We start from the raw sequence: 21,292 nt of genomic DNA on the forward strand, positions 1-21,292 counted from the left end.
AGAAAATTTCTATTGCACAGTTTTGCTTTTGCATTGGTTATTGTTAAACTGCTGCATTTTGCAAAGGTGTGTATAGTAGGCGAATGTGAAGACTTCCTTCGTCTTCTTTTCTAGGAAATTGCGACAGCAACTGAAAAAGAGATTGACGAAACACGAAACGGCTACAAACCCGTGGCCACGCATTCGTCTGTTTTGTTCTTTTGCATCTCGGACTTGGCAAGCATTGAGCCTATGTATCAATACTCTCTCACATGGTTCATCAATCTGTACCTCCAGGTAAGCTAAGCTGGGTTCACACACTTGTTAGTTTTGTTCTTCTGCATCTCGGATTTTGGCAAGCATTTAGCCTATGTATGAATACTCTCTCATATGATTTATCAACCTGAACCTCCAGGTGAGCTAAGCTCGGCTCACACACGTAATGCTTGGTTAACAAAGTCGTCAGTTCTATTTTGGTACCTCCAGTTATGACGGTTTAAACACTGAATACCAATACTCTATTTGCTAATGAATTTAGACTACATTTGTTATGCCTCATTCCCACTCAGAGATGGTATACGCCTAACGTGCTCGCTAGTTCTATATGAGATGTACACTCGGAAATCGCAACACTTAAAGGTTGGTTCTCACTTGGACGTAAGCGCAAGCGGAACGCACGTATTTTTCGATTCACACTAGAACATAAGCGCAAGAGAACGCAACTGCTTCATTTTCTTGCGCTTGCGGTGTGTTTGACCGATTCTCACTTGTGTTGCGCTTCCGTTTGCGCTTACGCTTGCGCTTGCATCCTAGTGAGAACCAACCTTAACTGAAAACTAGATATACAGGAAGCAAGGCATGCTAGTAGAAATGAGAAGTCACGCATTCACACAATGTTTAAAGCGTGTGTTTGTGGTCTTGACCTGTTTTACTCGTTTCCAGTCGATCCTGAACAGCGAGCGCTCACCAGAACTTTCTGAACGCATCGAGTTTCTTAACGACCACTTCACTCAAAGCATCTACTCTAACGTGTGCCGTTCGCTGTTTGAAAAGGATAAGCTGCTCTTTTCGTTTATTTTGACCATTGGCATCCTCAAGGGCAGGTAAGACCTGATAACCCGACCATTTTGACCAATGAACATTAGACTAAGCACCTGAATAACCTGACCACTCTAATCATACAGACGGCATGCATCGATATTCTCAATGCAGTTAAGTCCTCCATAGACTGACCACCCACTGGTTACTAGATGACATAAAGGCACGAGAACCACCTGCACTAACCTAACTCCTTACATCAGCCAGTTATCAGTTATCACATCAGCTATAAGCTATCATTTTTCTAGATAAACACCGACAAAGTATCAGCGACCATTCGATTTAGCATCACTGAATTCTTTATTAACTTATTGTTCATGTGAGCCTATGTTTTTTAGCATGTGCATTGTTGTTCTTTGTTTCTTTAAGTTGTTTTGCCGCTTAAAGTTGAAGCCTAATTTCAAACCTTAACTACATCACCTCAGAGGGAAAATGCCCCCATTCCTCTATATATTTATTACTACATAGAATCAAAAAGCCCAAACTGTCGCGATCTCGTACCAGAACAATGAATACAAAACACCAAAAACTGGAAATCGACTCTGCCAAATTTTCGTCTTTAACAAGACTTCTTCAGGGCAGACAGATGAGTCAGGGCAGACAGATGAGTCTGCCCTGAAGAAGTCTTATCAAAGACGAAAATTTGGCAGAGTCGATTTCCAGTTTTTGGTGTATTTTAGATCCTTTTCAATATTTTCGTCTAAGCACGGTGATATCGGCAAATATAATGTGTAAAAAATCTCATACTATAGGAAAATATTTTGTTCTAGAAATAAGGTGGACGATCAAGTTTGGCGCTTCCTACTGACAGGCGGCGTGGCCCTCGATAACCCGTACCCCAACCCCTGTCCGGAATGGCTCGGTGACAAGAACTGGTCGGAGATCGTGCGCGCATCCGATCTCCCCAATCTCAAGGGTCTGAAGGATGGTGAGTGAAGCGCTTCCATCACGCAAAGTGTAGCTTGTGTGTATGAAATTATATTAGGAATATGTGATTCCAGAAAGGATTCAATTTCTAATTTAAAACGTAGAACGATGCTCAGTACAGTTCATAACACATCTTTTTGTGTTTCTTATTTGTGAGTAGCATAATTCGTAACTCACGTGTGATGGAAGATTTCTGGCAAAAATTTGCTCTGATTTTTATTTTCTCTCAGTTAATACTTAAAGCTACTAAAACCCCGATTCTGATATGTCCTTGTTGTGAACGCTTTACCTAATCATGCTTATAGATAGTGACGATCTAAAACCTGATTTTTTGTAATATATGTTTGTTTGTTTATGTATTTCAGACCTGGCAAATCCTGGGTGGAAAAAGTTCTACGACTCGTCGACACCTCAGTCAGAAAGCATGCCAGATCCCTGGGACTTACTCTCTGGCCTGGACAGGTAGCGTGAATACCAGACACTCCTTGTAACAACACTTTAAATAAACCACCTTTTAACTTGGTTCCAATTTTGTTTCCCGTGCGTGGTGCGATGACATTGAATAAAACGTGCGATGACATTGAATAAAACGTGCAATGACATTGAATGAAACTTGCGATGACATTGATTGAAACGTGCGATGATATTGAATGAAACTTACGATGACATTGAATAAAACGTGCGATGACATTGAATGAAACGTGCGATGACATTGAATGAAACGTGCGATGACATTGAGTGAAACGTGCGATGACATTGAATGAAGCGTGCGATGACATTGAATGAAACGTTCGTGGACATTGAATGAAACGTGCGATGACATTGAATAAAATGTACGTGGACATTGAATGAAACGTGCGTGGACATTGAATGAAACGTGCGATGACATTGAATGAAACGTGCTATGACATTGAATGAAACGTGCGATGACATTGAATAAAACGTACGTGGACATTGAATGAAACGTGCGATGACATTGAATATTCAAGAAGACATTTCAATTTCCCAAAATAGAGCTGAAATACACAGTGTCAAGGAAGTCGGACCCAGCCTCTTTTAGTTGCAAACATGCGTATAATGTAAAACATGGATAAAGGAATCGGCTGTATATAGAGGGAAACTATTTACCTTTACCGCTATCAATTGTGCTACCATCTAACGATGCGGTGTTTTTGAAACGAGATTGTTTAATTGCTAGAGAGCCGAATGTATTCATTGCACCCCCAACCCTTCTGTTTGATAACTTGGATTGTTTAATCCCTTGGATTTATATGAACGGTGTTTAATCTGGCTCCCTACATTGGTTACTATATGTAAATCCTTCGTGTTCTCAGTAAAGTCGTCTGACTATAGAAATACTGTGCATTTACATTTTAATTTTGTCGTTCTGCTGTTACAGAATGGTTGTTCTAAGGTGCCTCAGGCCTGACAAGATCGTCCCTGCTGTACAGGTAAAGCTATAGAAACAGACAGCGGGAGGGTAGCTAAGAGAGTCAAAGGGACCTTGTCTTTAGCTGCTGTACAGGTAAAGCTATAGAAACAGGCGGCGGGAGGGTAGTTAAGAGGGTCAAAGGGTCCACCCCACCTTTGTTAATGTAAAACAATATTGAATGATAAATTATCATCTAAAATGAAATCTCTGGTACCAGATTCATTCGAAAAAGTTCCTTAACACAGCAATTTGAAATTACAATACTTCTTTTTTTGCTAAAGACTCTTTTCAAAAGATCATTTTACCAATTCTTGTTGCATATGTTATATTAGTAGGACTCTTAGTAGGATTATTTAGCTGTATATCTTGATTCTTTCATTGTGTTACCCCCAGGGTAACACAATGGACTTCTTCGCCTGTGCCATGTTTTGAATCCTTCATATCTTAGCATTTAACCTAGTGTCTGATCTTAGCTTTTACATTTTCTGTGTCAGGACTTCATCGTTGAGAACATGGGTCCATCGAACATCGAGCTGCCTATCGCGCGTCTAATCTTAGCTTTTTGCATTTTCTGTGTCAGGACTTCATCGTTGAGAACATGGGTCGATCGTACATCGAGCCGCCCACGTTCAACCTCCAGCTGAGTTATGACGACTCACACTGCTGCGCCCCACTTATCTTCGTGCTCTCACCCGGCGCGGACCCAATGGCGGGGCTCCTCAAGTTCGCCAACGACAAGGGGTTCGGAGGAAACCGGATACAGACCATCTCGCTAGGGCAGGGACAGGTATGACGTCATATCCGGTCATGTGGGATAGGCCAAAACGATGTTTTTCGGACAGGGGCTAGGTTTAGATATTATCATTCGGACAGAAAGAGGTATGACGTAAGTTTTGAAGATTATAGGATAGGCATTAAGAAGCAAGCATCAACCTCTTCTTTTGATAATTCCGAGAACTAGAAACTTTACACAATACTTGATTTTGTACGCTCGTTCGAGCGAATTTCAGTCACCGGCTGAAAATCGCCAGGTCTGTCTGCTGTCACGGCGGCGTATTTGCCGATATGTAGACGTCTGATTCGTCCGATACCGGAGTTTATATTCGCTGAATAATTTCGCTCATACGAGCATCCAAAATCGCCTCGTGAGTCGTAGGCTTGTGATAACACCTTGACATATTTGTGTTAGTACGTGTTTTTACATTCTCTATGACGAGATTCCCCCTCCCCCTCCAGGGTTCTCTATTGATATCTCATTATGCTCTCTACTATATCATAGACATATCCACCCCCCACCAACACCAAAGGATTCTGATGATGTTTTTCTTATTGCGTTCTCTACTTAACAAATATATCTCATTTTTTTGTGCGTCTGTCCTAATAGATGCATAGATGACGTCACAGCGTGTCATTAACGCAACGAGACGCAGTGCACCTTCTGTGCATCTATTATGCCTAGTGCACACTAACAACATAACGACATGGGCGCACGCACTATGTTTAGCCCGACATTACGACATGGACATAATGACATAGAAGAAAAAAACATGTTTTTACTCTGTTATTCAGCACTGTCTGCCTAGTGCACACAGCGACATGCTCGCGCGCACTCTTATCTTCGACATAACGACATGGGCGCGCGCACTCTTATCTTCGACATAACGACTTGGACATAGCGACATAAGAGAAAAAAACATTTTTTTTTCTTCTATGTCATTATGTCCATGTCGTTATGTCGGGCTAAACATAGTGCGCGCGCCCATGTCGTTATGTTGTTATGTTGCTAGTGTGCACTAGGCATAACGTTACAATCTAGTTTTAGGGGAGCGCACGCGCATGCTCACGCCAAGCGTGCGTGCGTCCTCTAATCAGGGCGTGCGATTTACGGGTGTCTTTGTATAATACAAGATAGAAGTGTTGTACCACTGATTCTTAAATTAGATGACTTACCCATGTTTACTACTGAGTTTACTACTGAGTCACATGCTCGAGATTGACACGCCCTCACTTTTCCCTAGGGCCCTATTGCCGCGGGCATGATTGACCAGGCGCTCAAGAAAGGCACATGGGTGGTGCTACAGAACTGTCATCTGGCAACGAGCTGGATGCCCAAACTGGAAAAGATCTGCGAAGAGGTCATTAACCCAGACGACACGCACCAGGACTTCAGGCTCTGGCTCACAAGTTATCCCTCGCCGGACTTCCCCGTCTCCATATTACAGAACGGTAAGCCTGGATTAAACACATTCGCCTCAGTGGAGGCTCCGTATCGCTCTTTCCTCTGTCCCTCGTCATACTGACCTTATTACACTTAATTTTCGCGACTTCAAAATTTAGCGATTTTGAGATGGCCATTTATGACAATGACAATTTATTTTCGCGATTTCGCTATTTTCGTAAAATTCGCGATTGTGCGAGTTTTGGACAATAAAATCAAGCAAACTAAGTGGAATTAAAATGGGTTTTAATCATCAAAACTGTAACAAAAACATGAGTGGGCTAAATTTAGTTCCACAAAAATCTATAAATACAATTCAGAATTGTCAAACTCAACCCCTTACGGTACTATACATTAGAGGACTAAATAGACAAGGTTTTTCCATAATGCACATCAAACGGGTAATATTATACCCAAATTTTCGCGACACTTTATAATTCGCGAAAATTAAGTGTAATAAGGTAATGGAACCTTGATAAAAGGGACACATTTGCTTTGTCACTCGTCTAACTTACATCCAAAAGTCGAAAACATTTCTTTGTACCTCATCTGACGTATATACAATGTAACCTTCAACGGACACATTCCTCTGTCCTTTATCTAACTTATATGCAGCGAAACCTCCATAAAATGGACACATTTCTTGGTCCCTTATCTGACTTGATACAATCGAACCTTCATAAAAAGCAAAGAATTCCTTTGTCCTTCATCTGACTTGCATACAGTCGAACAACCACATAATTAAACATTTTAGCTTTTTACTAAAATTATCCATCCATTTTATGTACAGGGGTAAACAATTTTGTTTCTATTGGATACTTATCTTATAGGTTCTACAATCTGACATTTATGACAATCTTAGGTGTAAAGATGACGAATGAGCCGCCGAAAGGTTTGCGATCCAACATCTTGCGTTCATACCTGAACGATCCCATCTCAGACTCCGAGTTCTTCACCGCTTGCAACAAGGTTTGGGAAAAACTAATAGCTCTCGTCATGACAAGCCTGCTAGCCGCCTCTAATTCGGGTTATTCGGAATTTCCTATTTAGTGCACCTCGGGCCCCTTGAGTGAGCCGCAGGATTATTCCTAATGAGAGGAAGCTAGTTGCACCATTATAACTTAAAGCCGCATTGTCACCAGTTTACTTCCGGTCGATTACGTAACAATCTCCGATGCTTTTTAACGGAAAACACGAAAAATATTTCAAAATATTGAAAGCCGTGTGTTTATTGAAAGTTTCTTTGAGGATGTGATTTATAATTTAGAGCGGATGGCCTCTCGGAATCTCGGGATTTAATAGATTCTTTTGTCTTTTAACGGTTGAGGTTTCCGTCGGACCTCCGGAAGTAAACTGGTAACAATGCGGCTTTAAGACCAGCACACATGGTAAGAAAAATTTCACACGTGCACTTTGCTCACTGCTTCGCGAGGCCAAAAGCTCACAGTGTGCGGACATCAATCAAGCGAAATTATGTCTCGCAAGCAACTGAGCCCAAATTATCAGCTGCTGGGACTGTGAGTTTCTGGCCTCACGAGGCAGTGCAAAATGCACAAGGAAAATTTTCCTCGCCATGTGCGCCGGGCCTTAGGGCAACTATACAGCAACCCTCAGTATGGTATGTGGGGCAACCGTGAAATCTCAACACGAATGTAGGACAGCAATCTTATACATAATACAGTGTAATATTTAGGGTACCCATATAGCCACCAACATTTATTGAATTATGTGGCTGTTTTCCAGTTGAGATTAAAGGGCCTGGCTCGCACGTAAATTGGGACAGCTGTCAGGAGTGGGGTAACTGTCAGGAGTGGGGTAACTGTCAGGAGTGGGGTAACTATCAGGAGTGGGGTAACTATCAGGAGTGGGGTAACTGTCAGGAGTGGGATAACTGTCGGAGTGGAGTAACTGTCAGGAGTGGGGTAACTGTCAGGAGTGGGGTAACTGTCAGGAGTGGGGTAACTGTCAGGAGTGGGGTAACTGTCAGGAGTGGGGTAACTATCAGGAGTGGGGTAACTGTCAGGAGTGGGGTAACTGTCAGGAGTGGGGTAACTATCAGGAGTGGGGTAACTGTCAGGAGTGGGATAACTGTCGGAGTGGAGTAACTGTCAGGAGTGGGGTAACTGTCAGGAGTGGGGTAACTGTCAGGAGTGGGGTAACTATCAGGAGTGGGGTAACTATCAGGAGTGGGGTAACTGTCAGGAGTGGGATAACTGTCGGAGTGGAGTAACTGTCAGGAGTGGGGTAACTGTCAGGAGTGGGGTAACTGTCAGGAGTGGGGTAACTGTCAGGAGTGGGGTAACTGTCAGGAGTGGGGTAACTAGCAGGAGTGGGGTAACTGTCAGGAGTGGGGTAACTGTCAGGAGTGGGGTAACTATCAGGAGTGGGGTAACTGTCAGGAGTGGGATAACTGTCGGAGTGGAGTAACTGTCAGGAGTGGGGTAACTGTCAGGAGTGGGGTAACTGTCAGGAGTGGGGTAACTGTCGGAGTGGAGTAACTGTCAGGAGTGGGGTAACTGTTAGGAGTGGGGTAACTGTCAGGAGTGGGGTAACTGTCATGAGTGGGGTAACTGTCAGGAGTGGGGTAACTGTCAGGAGTGGGGTAACTGTCAGGAGTGGGGTAACTGTCAGGAATGGGGTAACTGTCAGGAGTGGGGTAACTGTCAGGAGTGGGATAACTGTCGGAGTGGAGTAACTGTCAGGAGTGGGGTAACTATCAGGAGTGGGGTAACTGTCAGGAGTGGGGTAACTGTCGGAGTGGAGTAACTGTCAGGAGTGGGGTAACTGTTAGGAGTGGGGTAACTGTCAGGAGTGGGGTAACTGTCATGAGTGGGGTAACTGTCAGGAGTGGGGTAACTGTCAGGAGTGGGGTAACTGTCAGGAGTGGGGTAACTGTCAGGAGTGGGGTAACTGTCAGGAGTGGGGTAACTGTCAGGAGTGGGGTAACTGTCAGGAGTAGGGTAACTGTCAGGAGTGGGGTAACTGTCAGGAATGGGGTAACTATCGGGGGTAGGTAACTATCAGGAGTGGGGGTAACTATCAGGAGTGGGGTAACTGTCATGAGTGGGGTAACTGTCAGGAGTGGGGTAACTGTCAGGAGTGGGATCACATGTATAAAATATTCCGTCCGTTCTTATCGCAGCCTGCGGCTTGGGAGAAGTTGTTATTTGGTCTGTGTTTCTTCCACGCTCTCGTCCAGGAGAGACGTAAGTTCGGTCCTCTCGGCTGGAATATTCCCTACGAGTTCAACGAGTCCGATTTGCGTATCAGCATGAGACAGCTCCAGGTGGGTTACCATAGTAACGTGATCACGTGGTGTCGTGCCTTGTAGATGTTTTTGAATGACTATAACGAGATCACGTGGTGTTGTGCCTTGTAGATGTTTTTGAATGACTATAACGAGATCACGTGGCGTTGTGCCTTGTAGATGTTTGAATGACTATAACGAGATCACGTGGTGTTGTGCCTTGTAGATGTTTTTTAATGACTATAACGAGATCACGTGGTGTTGTGCCTTGTAGATGTTTTTTAATGACTATAACGAGATCACGTGGTGTTGTGTCTTGTAGATGTTTTTTAATGACTATGACGAGATCACGTGTTTTTGTGTCTTGTAGATGTTTTTGAATGACTATGACGAGATCACGTGGTGTTGTGCCTTGTAGATGTTTTTGAATGACTATAACGAGATCACGTGGTGTTGTGCCTTGTAGATGTTTTTTAATGACTATGACGAGATCACGTGGTGTTGTGCCTTGTAGATGTTTTTTAATGACTATGACGAGATCACGTGGTGTTGTGCCTTGTAGATGTTTTTTAATGACTATGACGAGATCACGTGGCGTTGTGCCTTGTAGATGTTTTTTAATGACTATGACGAGATCACGTGGTGTTGTGCCTTGTAGATGTTTTTTAATGACTATGACGAGATCACGTGGTGTTGTGCCTTGTAGATGTTTTTTAATGACTATGACGAGATCACGTGGCGTTGTGCCTTGTAGATGTTTTTTAATGACTATGACGAGATCACGTGGTGTTGTGCCTTGTAGATGTTTTTTAATGACTATGACGAGATCACGTGTTTTTGTGTCTTGTAGATGTTTTTGAATGACTATGACGAAATACCGCTGGACGCGTTGACGTACCTGATTGGTCAGTGTAACTATGGCGGCCGCGTGACGGATGACAAGGATAGACGACTGCTCGTCTGTCTGCTCTCCATCTGCGTATGTCGAGACATCGTAGACAACGAGAAACATAAGTAAGGGAGCTAACACAAGTAAGGGAGCTAACACAAGTAAGGGAGCTAACATAAGTAAGGGAGCTAACACAAGTAAGGGAGCTAACATAAGAAAGGGAGCTAACACAAGTAAGGGAGCTAACACAAGTAAGGGAGCTAACACAAGTAAGTGAGCTAACACTGGTAAGGGAGCTAACACAAGTAAGGGAGCTAACATAAGTAAGGGAGCTAACACAAGTAAGGGAGCTAACATAAGAAAGGGAGCTAACACAAGTAAGGGAGCTAACACAAGTAAGGGAGCTAACACAAGTAAGTGAGCTAACACTGGTAAGGGAGCTAACACAAGTAAGGGAGCTAACACAAGTAAGTGAGCTAACACAAGTAAGGGAGCTAACCCAAGTAAGGGAGCTAACCCAAGTAAGGGAGCTAACACAAGTAAGGGAGCTAACACAAGTAAGGGAGCTAACACAAGTAAGGGAGCTAACACAAGTAAGGGAGCTAACACAAGTAAGGGAGCTAACACAAGTAAGGGAGCTAACACAAGTAAGGGAGCTAACACAAGTAAGGGAGCTAACACAAGTAAGGGAGCTAACACAAGTAAGTGAGCTAACACAAGTAAGGGAGCTAACACAAGTAAGGGAGCTAACACAAGTAAGTGAGCTAACACAAGTATGTGAGCTAACACAAGTAAGTGAGCTAACACAAGTAAGTGAGCTAACACAAGTAAGTGAGCTAACACAAGTAAGTGAGCTAACACAAGTAAGTGAGCTAACACAAGTTAAGGAGCTAACACAAGTAAGGGAGCTAACACAAGTTAAGGAGCTAACACAAGTAAGGGAGCTAACACAAGTAAGTGAGCTAACACAAGTAAGGGAGCTAACACAAGTAAGGGAGCTAACACAAGTAAGGGAGCTAACACAAGTAAGGGAGCTAACACAAGTAAGGGAGCTAACACAAGTAAGGGAGCTAACATAAGTAAGGGAGCTAACACTGGTAAGGGAGCTAACACTGGTAAGGGAGCTAACACTGGTAAGGGAGCTAACACAAGTAAGGGAGCTAACACAAGTAAGGGAGCTAACACTGGTAAGGGAGCTAACACTGGTAAGGGAGCTAACACAAGTAAGGGAGCTAACACTGGTAAGGGAGCTAACACAAGTAAGGGAGCTAACATAAGTAAGGGAGCTAACACAAGTAAGGGAGCTAACACAAGTAAGGGAGCTAACACAAGGGAACAAACACAAGTAAGGGAGCTAACACAAGGGAACAAACACAAGTAAGGGAGCTAACATAAGTAAGGGAGCTAACACAAGTAAGGGAGCTAACACAAGTAAGGGAGCTAACACAAGTAAGGGAGCTAACATAAGTAAGGGAGCTAACACAAGTAAGGGAGCTAACACAAGGGAACAAACACAAGTAAGGGAGCTAACACAAGGGAACAAACACAAGTAAGAGAGCTAACACAAGGGAACAAACACAAGTAAGTGAGCTAACACAAGTAAGGGATCTAACATAAGTAAGGAAGCTAACACTGATAAGGGAGCTACGTTCGTGTTACACTTCGCATGCACTTTGTTTTATATAGAAACGTATTTATTTTTTTATTAGATTAAGCCGGTTCCGTTAGTCTCTGGCTTTGGCGCCATTTTGACATCCCGGTAAAACACCAAGAGACTACATTCGTTTCCATCGGCTAATTTGGGAAAGCCATTGTTATATTTTTGATTGAAGTCTATAAATAATTGCCATTTCGAGAACCTTTGCATAAAAACTAGCTTTCACAAAAGCTTGTTCCATGCGTGAATAGACGTTAATGCCGTTTTTTTTTCAGGTTCTCTGACAGTGGTTTATACTATGCACCAGACAAGGGTCCGTACGAGTCTTACATCGAGTATATCCGCGGGCTCCCTCTGCTCCCCAATCCCGAGGTTTTCGGTCTCCACGAGAACGCGGACATCACCAAGGACCAGAAGGAGACGCAAGAGGTGAGAGGACCACAAGGATAGTCATCTTTATAATTATCATCATTGTCACCACCACCACCACCACTGCCACCACTACCACCATCATCACTATCACTATCACCATCATCATTATCATCACCATCACCATCATCACCACAACCACTATCAGCATCACCATCATCACCAACACCATCACCACAACCACCATCACCATTATCATTACCATCACCATCACAATCATCATTGTCATCACCATTATCACAACAACCACCATCACCATCATCATTAGCATCACCATCACCATCATCACCACAACAACCATCACATCACCATCATCATCACCATCACCATCATCACCACTACCATCACCACTACCATTATCATCACCACAACCGCCATCACCATCACCAGCATCTTTGTCACAACCATCACCATCACCATCACCATCATCACCACCATCATCATCATCATCATCACATCGTCTCCATCATCATCATCAGATCATCTCCATCAACATCGTCATCTCCACCACCATCATCATCATCACATCATCTCCATCATCATCGTCATCTCCATCACCATCATCATCATCATCACATCATTTTCCATCATCATAGTCATCTCCACCACCACAATCATCATCATCACCACCATTATCATCATCATCATCATCACCACCACCACCACCATCATCATCATCATCATCATCATCATCATCATCATCATCATCATCATCACATCATCCCCATCATCATCGTCATCTCCATCATCATCTCCATCGTGTCAAATAAGCCTCAACTAATTCCAAAAAAAGCTTTTTTAGCTGAATAAAACTTAAAAAGCCTCTTTAAATCGAATTTTCGGAAAGGCTTTATAATCAATATTGAAATTTTAAATAATGCTCGTATGAGAAAACACAGGAAGACCTTTATTTAAATCATAAATGAAATTAATTTTAATGGTGCCAGCAATAATATAAATGCTAGAATCTGTTCTAATAAGACTTAAATGGTCACAATACTATCTAGGTGTATAGTTGTAAAGAGAGCTTGCCCAGCTCAGCAATATTCATATATATATATATATGAATATTGTCCTATCCGAAAAATATGTATATATATAGGTACCCATTGTTTAGCTGTCAAAATCTGATGGAAAGACAAAAGGTATATATCTATATATATTTCTCGGATAGGACAACATTTCGGGAAACGGCTACCGGGTATCCATCGATAAGGGGTCGAGTATCCATCGATAAGGGGTCGGGTATCTGTCGATAAGGGGTCGGGTATCTGTCGATAAGGGGTCGTGTATCCATAGATATCGGTTAAGTTTCCCCTCCTCCTGTAAGTAATTGGATGCCATTTACGGCCCTGAGAAGGAAAACGTTTAACTTCCGGTTGCCGTCCCTAGTTCACTATCATCCTTTATAATCCATATCACAGTCGTGATCGCTAATCTCTTGTTCTTCTGTTTATAGCTATTTGACTGCATCTTGCTGACTCTTCCGCGTCAGAGCGGAGGGGGCGGAAAATCCCCCGCTGAGATGATCGAGGAGCTCGCAGCCGACATTTTGTCCAAGTTCCCGCCTCTCTTTGATCTTGAGATGGTGATTAAGAAGTACCCTGTTATCTACACGGACTCTATGAATACAGTACTGCGGCAAGAGCTTATCAGATTCAACCGGCTCACGGCCGTGGTGATCAGCACGCTAAGGAACCTGCAGAAAGCCATCAAGGTAGCGTACAGTTTGAGAAGCTAAATAAAAATTGTCCTTGTCAGACCCTGACTAATGTGGCCGGTTCTGATACCAAGGACCTGCAGAAAGCCATCATGCTTGATATTGTCAATATGGTTTATGCATGTGGGATGGCGTCATAGTTTTATCGTCCGTGATATTAGTACTTTTATCGACACCTGTGATATTGCCATGGTTATAATGTCCAAACTTGCATATGTGATGTTGCCATGGCTATCATGTATATGCTGTTGGTACTTTGAATGACACGTGTGCTGTTGTCAAGGTTACAGTAAGTACTTTGATTGACATGTGTATTCATGGTTACAGGGTCTGGTGGTCATGTCTGGCGAGTTGGAAGACGTGTTTAACAATATGCTTTTGGGTAAAGTGCCTGCTGTGTGGGCCGCCAAGTCCTACCCCTCCCTCAAGCCTCTAGGTAGCTACGTCACAGATCTCCTAGACAGGTAGGTGCTGTCGGTGCTAATACCTTGTTAGCCACACTGTCGGTGCTAATAGCTTGGTAGCCACCAATACTGACGTTGCTAATACCTTGGTAGCCACCAATACTGTCGGTGCTAATAGCTTGGTGGCCACCAATACTGTCGGTGCTAATAGCTTGGTAGCCACCAATACTGACGTTGCTAATAGCTTGGTAGCCACCAATACTGTCAGTGCTAATACCTTGGTAGCCACCAATACTGTCGGTGCTAATACCTTGGTAGCCACCAATACTGTTGGTACTAATAGCTTGGTAGCCACCAATACTGTCGGTGCTAATAGCTTGGTAGCCACCAATACTGTCGGTGCTAATAGCTTGGTAGCCACCAATACTGTTGGTGCTAATAGCTTGGTAGCTACCAATACTGTCGGTGCTAATAGCTTGGTAGCCACCAATACTGTTGGTGCTAATAGCTTGGTAGCTACCAATACTGTCGGTGCTAATAGCTTGGTAGCCACCAATACTGTCAATGCTAATACCTTGGTAGCCACCAATACTGTCGGTGCTAATAGCTTGGTAGCCACCAATACTGACGTTGCTAATAGCTTGGTAGCCACCAATACTGACGTTGCTAATAGCTTGGTAGCCACCAATACTGTCGGTGCTAATAGCTTGGTAGCTACCAATACTGTCGGTGCTAATAGCTTGGTAGCCACCAATACTGTCAATGCTAATACCTTGGTAGCCACCAATACTGTCGGTGCTAATAGCTTGGTAGCCACCAATACTGTCAATGCTAATACCTTGGTAGCCACCAATACTGTCGGTGCTAATAGCTTGGTAGCCACCAATACTGTTGGTACTAATAGCTTGGTAGCCACCAATACTGTCGGTGCTAATAGCTTGGTAGCCACCAATACTGTCAATGCTAATAGCTTGGTAGCCACCAATACTGTCAGTGCTAATAGCTTGGTAGCCACCAATACTGTCGGTGCTAATAGCTTGGTAGCCACCAATACTGTCGGTGCTAATACCTTGGTAGCCACCAATACTGTCAGTGCTAATAGCTTGGTAGCCACCAATACTGTCGGTGCTAATAGCTTGGTAGCCACCAATACTGACGTTGCTAATAGCTTGGTAGCCATCAATACTGTCAATGCTAATAGCTTGGTAGCCACCAATACTGTCGGTGCTAATAGCTTGGTAGCCACCAATACTGTCGGTGCTAATAGCTTGGTAGCCACCAATACTGTCGGTGCTAATACCTTGGTAGCCACCAATACTGTCGGTGCTAATAGCTTGGTAGCCACCAATACTGTCGGTGCTAATACCTTGTTAGCCACCAATACTGCCGGTGCTAATAGCTTGGTAGCCACCAATACTGTCGGTGCTAATAGCTTGGTGGCCACCAATACTGACGTTGCTAATAGCTTGGTAGCCACCAATACTGACGTTGCTAATAGCTTGGTAGCCATCAATACTGTCAATGCTAATAGCTTGGTAGCCACCAATACTGTCAGTGCTAATAGCTTGGTAGCCACCAATACTGTCAGTGCTAATAGCTTGGTAGCCACCAATACTGTCGGTGCTAATAGCTTGGTAGCCACCAATACTGACGTTGCTAATAGCTTGGTAGCCACCAATACTGTCGGTGCTAATACCTTGGTAGCCACCAATACTGTCGGTGCTAATACCTTGGTAGCCACCAATACTGTCAGTGCTAATACCATGGTAGCCACCAATACTGTCGGTGCTAATAGCTTGGTAGCCACCAATACTGACGTTGCTAATAGCTTGGTAGCCACCAATACTGTTGGTACTAATAGCTTGGTAGCCACCAATACTGTCAATGCTAATAGCTTGGTAGCCACCAATACTGTCGGTGCTAATACCTTGGTAGCCACCAATACTGACGTTGCTAATAGCTTGGTAGCCACCAATACTGTCGGTGCTAATAGCTTGGTAGCCACCAATACTGTCGGTGCTAATAGCTTGGTAGCCACCAATACTGTCAATGCTAATAGCTTGGTAGCCACCAATACTGTCGGTGCTAATAGCTTGGTAGCCACCAATACTGTCAGTGCTAATACCATGGTAGCCACCAATACTGTCGGTGCTAATAGCTTGGTAGCCACCAATACTGTTGGTACTAATAGCTTGGTAGCCACCAATACTGTCGGTGCTAGTAGCTTGGTAGCCACCAATACTGTCGGTGCTAATAGCTTGGTAGCCACCAATACTGTCAATGCTAATAGCTTGGTAGCCACCAATACTGTCGGTGCTAATAGCTTGGTAGCCACCAATACTGTCGGTGCTAATAGCTTGGTAGCCACCAATACTGTCGGTGCTAATAGCCTGGTGGCCACCAATACTGTCGGTGCTAATACCTTGGTAGCCACCAATACTGACGTTGCTAATAGCTTGGTAGCCACCAATACTGTCGGTGGTAATACCTTGGTAGCCACCAGTACTGTCAATGCTAATAGCTTGGTAGCCACCAATACTGTCGGTGCTAATAGCTTGGTAGCCACCAATACTGTCGGTGCTAATAGCTTGGTAGCCACCAATACTGTCGGTGCTAATAGCTTGGTAGCCACCAATACTGTCGGTGCTAATAGCTTGGTAGCCACCAATACTGTCGGTGCTAATAGCTTGGTAGCCACCAATACTGTCGGTGCTAATAGCTTGGTAGCCACCAATACTGTCGGTGCTAATACCTTGGTAGCCACCAATACTGACGTTGCTAATACCTTGGTAGCCACCAATATTGTCAATGCTAATACCTTGGTAGCCACCAATACTGTTGGTGCTAATAGCTTGGTAGCCACCAATACTGTCGGTGCTAATAGCTTGGTAGCCACCAATACTGTCAGTGCTAATAGCTTGGTAGCCACCAATACTGTCAGTGCTAATACCTTGGTAGCCACCAATACTGTCGGTGCTAATAGCTTGGTAGCCACCAATACTGTCGGTGCTAATAGCTTGGTAGCCACCAATACTGTCGGTGCTAATAGCTTGGTAGCCACCAATACTGACGTTGCTAATAGCTTGGTAGCCACCAATACTGTCGTTGCTAATAGCTTGGTGGCCACCAATACTGTCGGTGCTAATAGCTTGGTAGCCACCAATACTGTCGGTGGTAACAGCTTGGTAGCCACCAATACTGTCGGTGCTAATAGCTTGGTAGCCACCAATACTGTCAGTGCTAATAGCTTGGTAGCCACCAATACTGTCGGTGCTAATACCTTGGTAGCCACCAGTACTGTCGGTGGTAACAGCTTGGTAGCCACCAATACTGTCGGTGCTAGCTTGGTGGCCACCAATACTGTCGGTGCTAATAGCTTGGTAGCCACCAATACTGTCGGTGCTAATAGCTTGGTAGCCACCAATACTGTTGGTGCTAATACCTTGGTAGCCACCAATACTGTTGGTGCTAATACCTTGGTAGCCACCAATACTGTCGGTGCTAATACCTTGGTAGCCACCAATACTGTCAATGCTAATAGCTTGGTAGCCACCAGTGCTGTCGGTGCTAATAGCTTGGTAGCCACCAATACTGTCGGTGCTAATAGCTTGTAGCCACCAATAGGTCCTGGATTCGCGTCTGCATTATAAGGGGCTAGGACATGTGAGTTCTAACAGCGCTCATAAGGTTGATTGCACCTTTACATACTACTGGCTAGTAGTATAAGGCTAGTTATAAGGCTATTATAAGACTAGTTACAATTGACTTTTGTTAGATTCTGACTCCATTTGTTTGGATGGGACTAAGAACTAAGCATGGCATTTCTAAAATAACATACAGAGATCGGTAAAATTCTGACGTTTTCTTGGGCAATCCAGCCCCTAAAGCTCTGATGCAAGTATCGGCGATTTCGCTAGTAGTAAGTTATAATTGATAGCCTGTTGTAATTACGACCCTCTTGGGGAGAAATTTTCCCAAGAGCAGCCGATCACCCAACGCAGATGATAACACTGTGATAATAACACCGTGATAATAACACCGAGTACCGGCTCCAAGCAGGCTACCCCTAGAGCAATACGTTGATTTTCTATATTTTTGTGCAGGTTGAAGTTCTTCCAAGACTGGATTGACCATGGCCCGCCCAACGTATTCTGGATGTCTGGCTTCTACTTCACCCAGTCTTTTTTGACAGGTAAGGATCCCGGACGAGGGAGTAAATTGAGGGGTCCCGGATGAGGGGGGTTGGATAAATTAAGGGGTCCCGGATGAGGGGGGTTGGATAGATTAAGGGGTACCGGATAAGGTGGCAGATGAGGAGGTAGATTTAGGGGTCCCCAATGCGGAGAAGGGGGTATGGTGTTAATTTAGGGGTCTCTGATGAGGGGGAAGATTGCGGGGTCCCGGATGAGGGATAGGGGGAGGTGGTAGATTGAGTCCAAAGAGAATACCGGCAAAAAGCTGTCGTCAACCGGCTTCGCGACTTTGCGACAAGCCCGCATGTAAGCATGGGTAAAAACCACTGAAGCCCCTCGCTGCCACCTCTCATCCTGAAGTAGTTATGCGGTGGCTGATATATGCAGCTAGGCGCTTCAGTGGTTTTTACCCATGCTTACATGCGGGGTTGTCGCGTAGTCGCGAAGAGCGTGTTTCGACGTTGTTGATGCCAATGTTGGTTATTCAAAAATTATTGATTGGAGTGTATCCAATTCGTAAAAATGTACATTTTTCCTACTTTGCTAGAGTTGGGTTTATTGGATTCTGTTTCTAAAACTAACGCCTTATCGTCGCACAATCAAGCTTCCGAATCATTATTGACTTGCTATATGCTTTCGGCAGGTGCTCGGCAAAACTTCGCTCGTAAATACACTATTCCGATCGATCACGTTGGATTCGAGTTCAACGTAATGAAAGAAGAGAGAGACATGGATCATAAGCCAGAGGATGGCGTCTATGTGAACGTGAGTTGTCAACCCATCGTACAATAAAGCAATCACTGTGCGCTAGGAGTGTATAGGAGTTTATTTAATTAGATAATGATGAAATTGGCCCCCAAAAGAAAGCTTAAGCGTTTCCTCGACTTCAGATATGTTTTAAAGCTTGCACTATTTCTGTTACCCTGAAAAGGCGTGCTTCTCTTACCCTTTGCGTGTGTAGAATCGAGTAGTATGAGCGAGAGAACGTGGTTTCTCCGCCTTTTCAAATATTTATCAATAGGTCGTCCTCTTCTTATACCTTTCTCTACATACGATGTCGTAAGAGACTGCTCTTTGTATTCCCCTAATAACGGGCATTCTTTCCCAGAGTTTTCCTACCGTTCTTTGATATATATTCGCTCTTTCGATAGGGACTTTTCCTCGAGGGAGCCCGATGGGACCGAGAGACGATGCTGGTTGCCGAGTCATTACCCAAGATCCTATTCGACACGTTGCCTGTAGTATCCTTTTCTTTAACCCTTTGCGCAAGCGCACCACATTTACATGCATATAAACTGACACAAAGCAGTCAACAAGGCAATGATATTCGATTACATATCTTTTCTGATGTCGATAGGGTGGTAGTAGTAAATAGAGATAGACTGGCGAGGCTTGCTAAGCGTATTTCCAGCTACTCATGGTTTATTCACTCGAAGTGGTAGGGTTCAAAGGGTTCGAGTAAAGTAACAGAAATAGGTACGGTAAACTTTGACTTATGTCTTCATAAGTCTTGGGTCCGATAGGTTACACCGAAATAGATGACTTACACTATTACACCAAGAAACCACGTGACTTTTTGGGTGGCAAATCCAAGCCAAAATTAACACAGAAAAGGCTGAGCCCTTCACGCCAGAGTGCGACGAAAAAAAATTATCGCTATGAAAATAAGCCCTGTCGGATAAATACCTTTTTGGATGGATTCGTAAGCGCTAAATAAGGTGATTTTTGTTGTTGTTATCTTAAAGTTATTTTAAATGACGTTTTTTTCTAAGTCGCCTATTGTTAGGGTTAACTGGGAATAAAGTGTTTCAGGGTTCATTTCGGGGAGCACTGTGAGATGGCTAAGGTAAACTGCCATGTCCAGAAACACCTTCCTTGACTGCTATTCACAGATGTGGATTATTCCCGGAGAGAAGAGCAAATTCAAGTCGAAGCCGAACTATCCGTGCCCAGTCTACAAGACGAGCGCACGGCGCGGTACACTCTCCACCACAGGCCACTCCACCAACTTCGTCATGTTCGTTGACCTTCCCTCAGACAAGACCGAGAGGCACTGGGTAAATAGGGGCGTGGCGTTGCTATGCCAACTGGATGACTGATTTGCTTTTGTATTGTAAATAAATTCTGTGTGAAAGGTGAGCTGTTACTTTGCCTTTACGTCTGCTCGCGTGTATTTATTTAAAATAATATTTTTATAGAAAACTTTCAAGCTCTATCTGTATTGATTGGCACAGCCATTCCTCTAAAATATGTTAGAGTGCGCCGAGAATGTCGTCACTAAATTCTTATTTGTACTCTAATTTATTACCATGTACGTGTGTTGTAAAGAAGAAATAAAATCATTTTGGAGTGACTCACAAGTTGTCTTTAATGTCTTTTACATATCACGTAACGGACAATATTTAAAAGAACGGGTTTTTTTTCCTGGAAAATCAGAAGAACGTACAGCCTGAGACGAAACCTAATATTATTAATCATTTTAAAAATCCTTAAATGATAACCATCAGGCTTAGCTTTTAATAAGGGACGGAGCATGTAAATTTTGAGGGGGGGGAGGGTGGATGATTATAAAAAAAATCCTGCAAGCCATTTTTACAAGAAAAAAATCCTGCACAATAGCCAAGTGGAATAAAAATATCTTGCTAAAAGTAAAGTTTAAATATGAAAAATCATATTATAGTTGTCCGAGAGCCGCGACAGTTCAGTGGTAAAGGCTTCGCTTCTCAAGCAAGAGGACCGAGGTTCAATCCTCGGTCAGGTCAGCTTGAGGTTAGGTGTAAAAACCTGGCTCTACACTTAGAGGGGATGGGAAAGGGCGTATACAGCACATCCAACGGATTGCTTCGAGGACTGATTGGAGGGGGAAACTTCGAGGATAATATTAGGTGTATTTCAAGCGGTATACTCATAATAGTCTAGATGGTCTATTTCAAGCAGAGTCGTGATTGTCTAGAGGGTCTATTTCAAGCAGTACAGGTCTGCGCTGGAGCGCTTATTTATAAGCGCTATATTTAAAAAAAGACAATCAGCATTTCGTTATTGGATCTTTAGATCCTATGAGGGCATCTTTCGATCCTATTAGGGGCGTTAGTATCCCTT

The 21,292-nt window shown here is 43.7% G+C and overlaps 1 protein-coding gene across 3 annotated transcripts in view; it reads left to right on the forward strand.

The window, feature by feature from the left end:
• LOC5506104 (dynein axonemal heavy chain 3) overlaps positions 1-20,546 on the forward strand; it is a 91,246-nt gene extending 70,700 nt beyond the window's left edge. For 2 of the 3 annotated variants that reach the window (XM_048720051.1, XM_048720052.1), the window contains 17 exons: positions 115-276; positions 922-1,082; positions 1,848-2,005; positions 2,370-2,466; positions 3,404-3,455; positions 4,017-4,223; positions 5,455-5,662; positions 6,517-6,623; positions 8,797-8,940; positions 9,752-9,915; positions 11,723-11,876; positions 13,336-13,593; positions 13,924-14,060; positions 18,104-18,192; positions 18,837-18,958; positions 19,345-19,434; positions 20,086-20,546. In XM_048720051.1, coding sequence (XP_048576008.1) covers positions 115-276; positions 922-1,082; positions 1,848-2,005; positions 2,370-2,466; positions 3,404-3,455; positions 4,017-4,223; positions 5,455-5,662; positions 6,517-6,623; positions 8,797-8,940; positions 9,752-9,915; positions 11,723-11,876; positions 13,336-13,593; positions 13,924-14,060; positions 18,104-18,192; positions 18,837-18,958; positions 19,345-19,434; positions 20,086-20,292 — 2,517 coding nt within the window. In that variant the 3' untranslated portion in view covers positions 20,293-20,546. Of the gene's footprint in view, positions 1-114; positions 277-921; positions 1,083-1,847; positions 2,006-2,369; positions 2,467-3,403; positions 3,456-4,016; positions 4,224-5,454; positions 5,663-6,516; positions 6,624-8,796; positions 8,941-9,271; positions 9,335-9,751; positions 9,916-11,722; positions 11,877-13,335; positions 13,594-13,923; positions 14,061-18,103; positions 18,193-18,836; positions 18,959-19,344; positions 19,435-20,085 lie in introns of those variants that run through there. The other variant, XM_048720053.1, reaches the window with a different exon arrangement.
• Positions 20,547-21,292: the final 746 nt, after the last annotated feature.

Source organism: Nematostella vectensis, chromosome 12, assembly GCF_932526225.1.
Source record: "Nematostella vectensis chromosome 12, jaNemVect1.1, whole genome shotgun sequence".
In the NCBI taxonomy this organism is placed as follows: Eukaryota; Metazoa; Cnidaria; class Anthozoa; order Actiniaria; family Edwardsiidae; genus Nematostella; species Nematostella vectensis.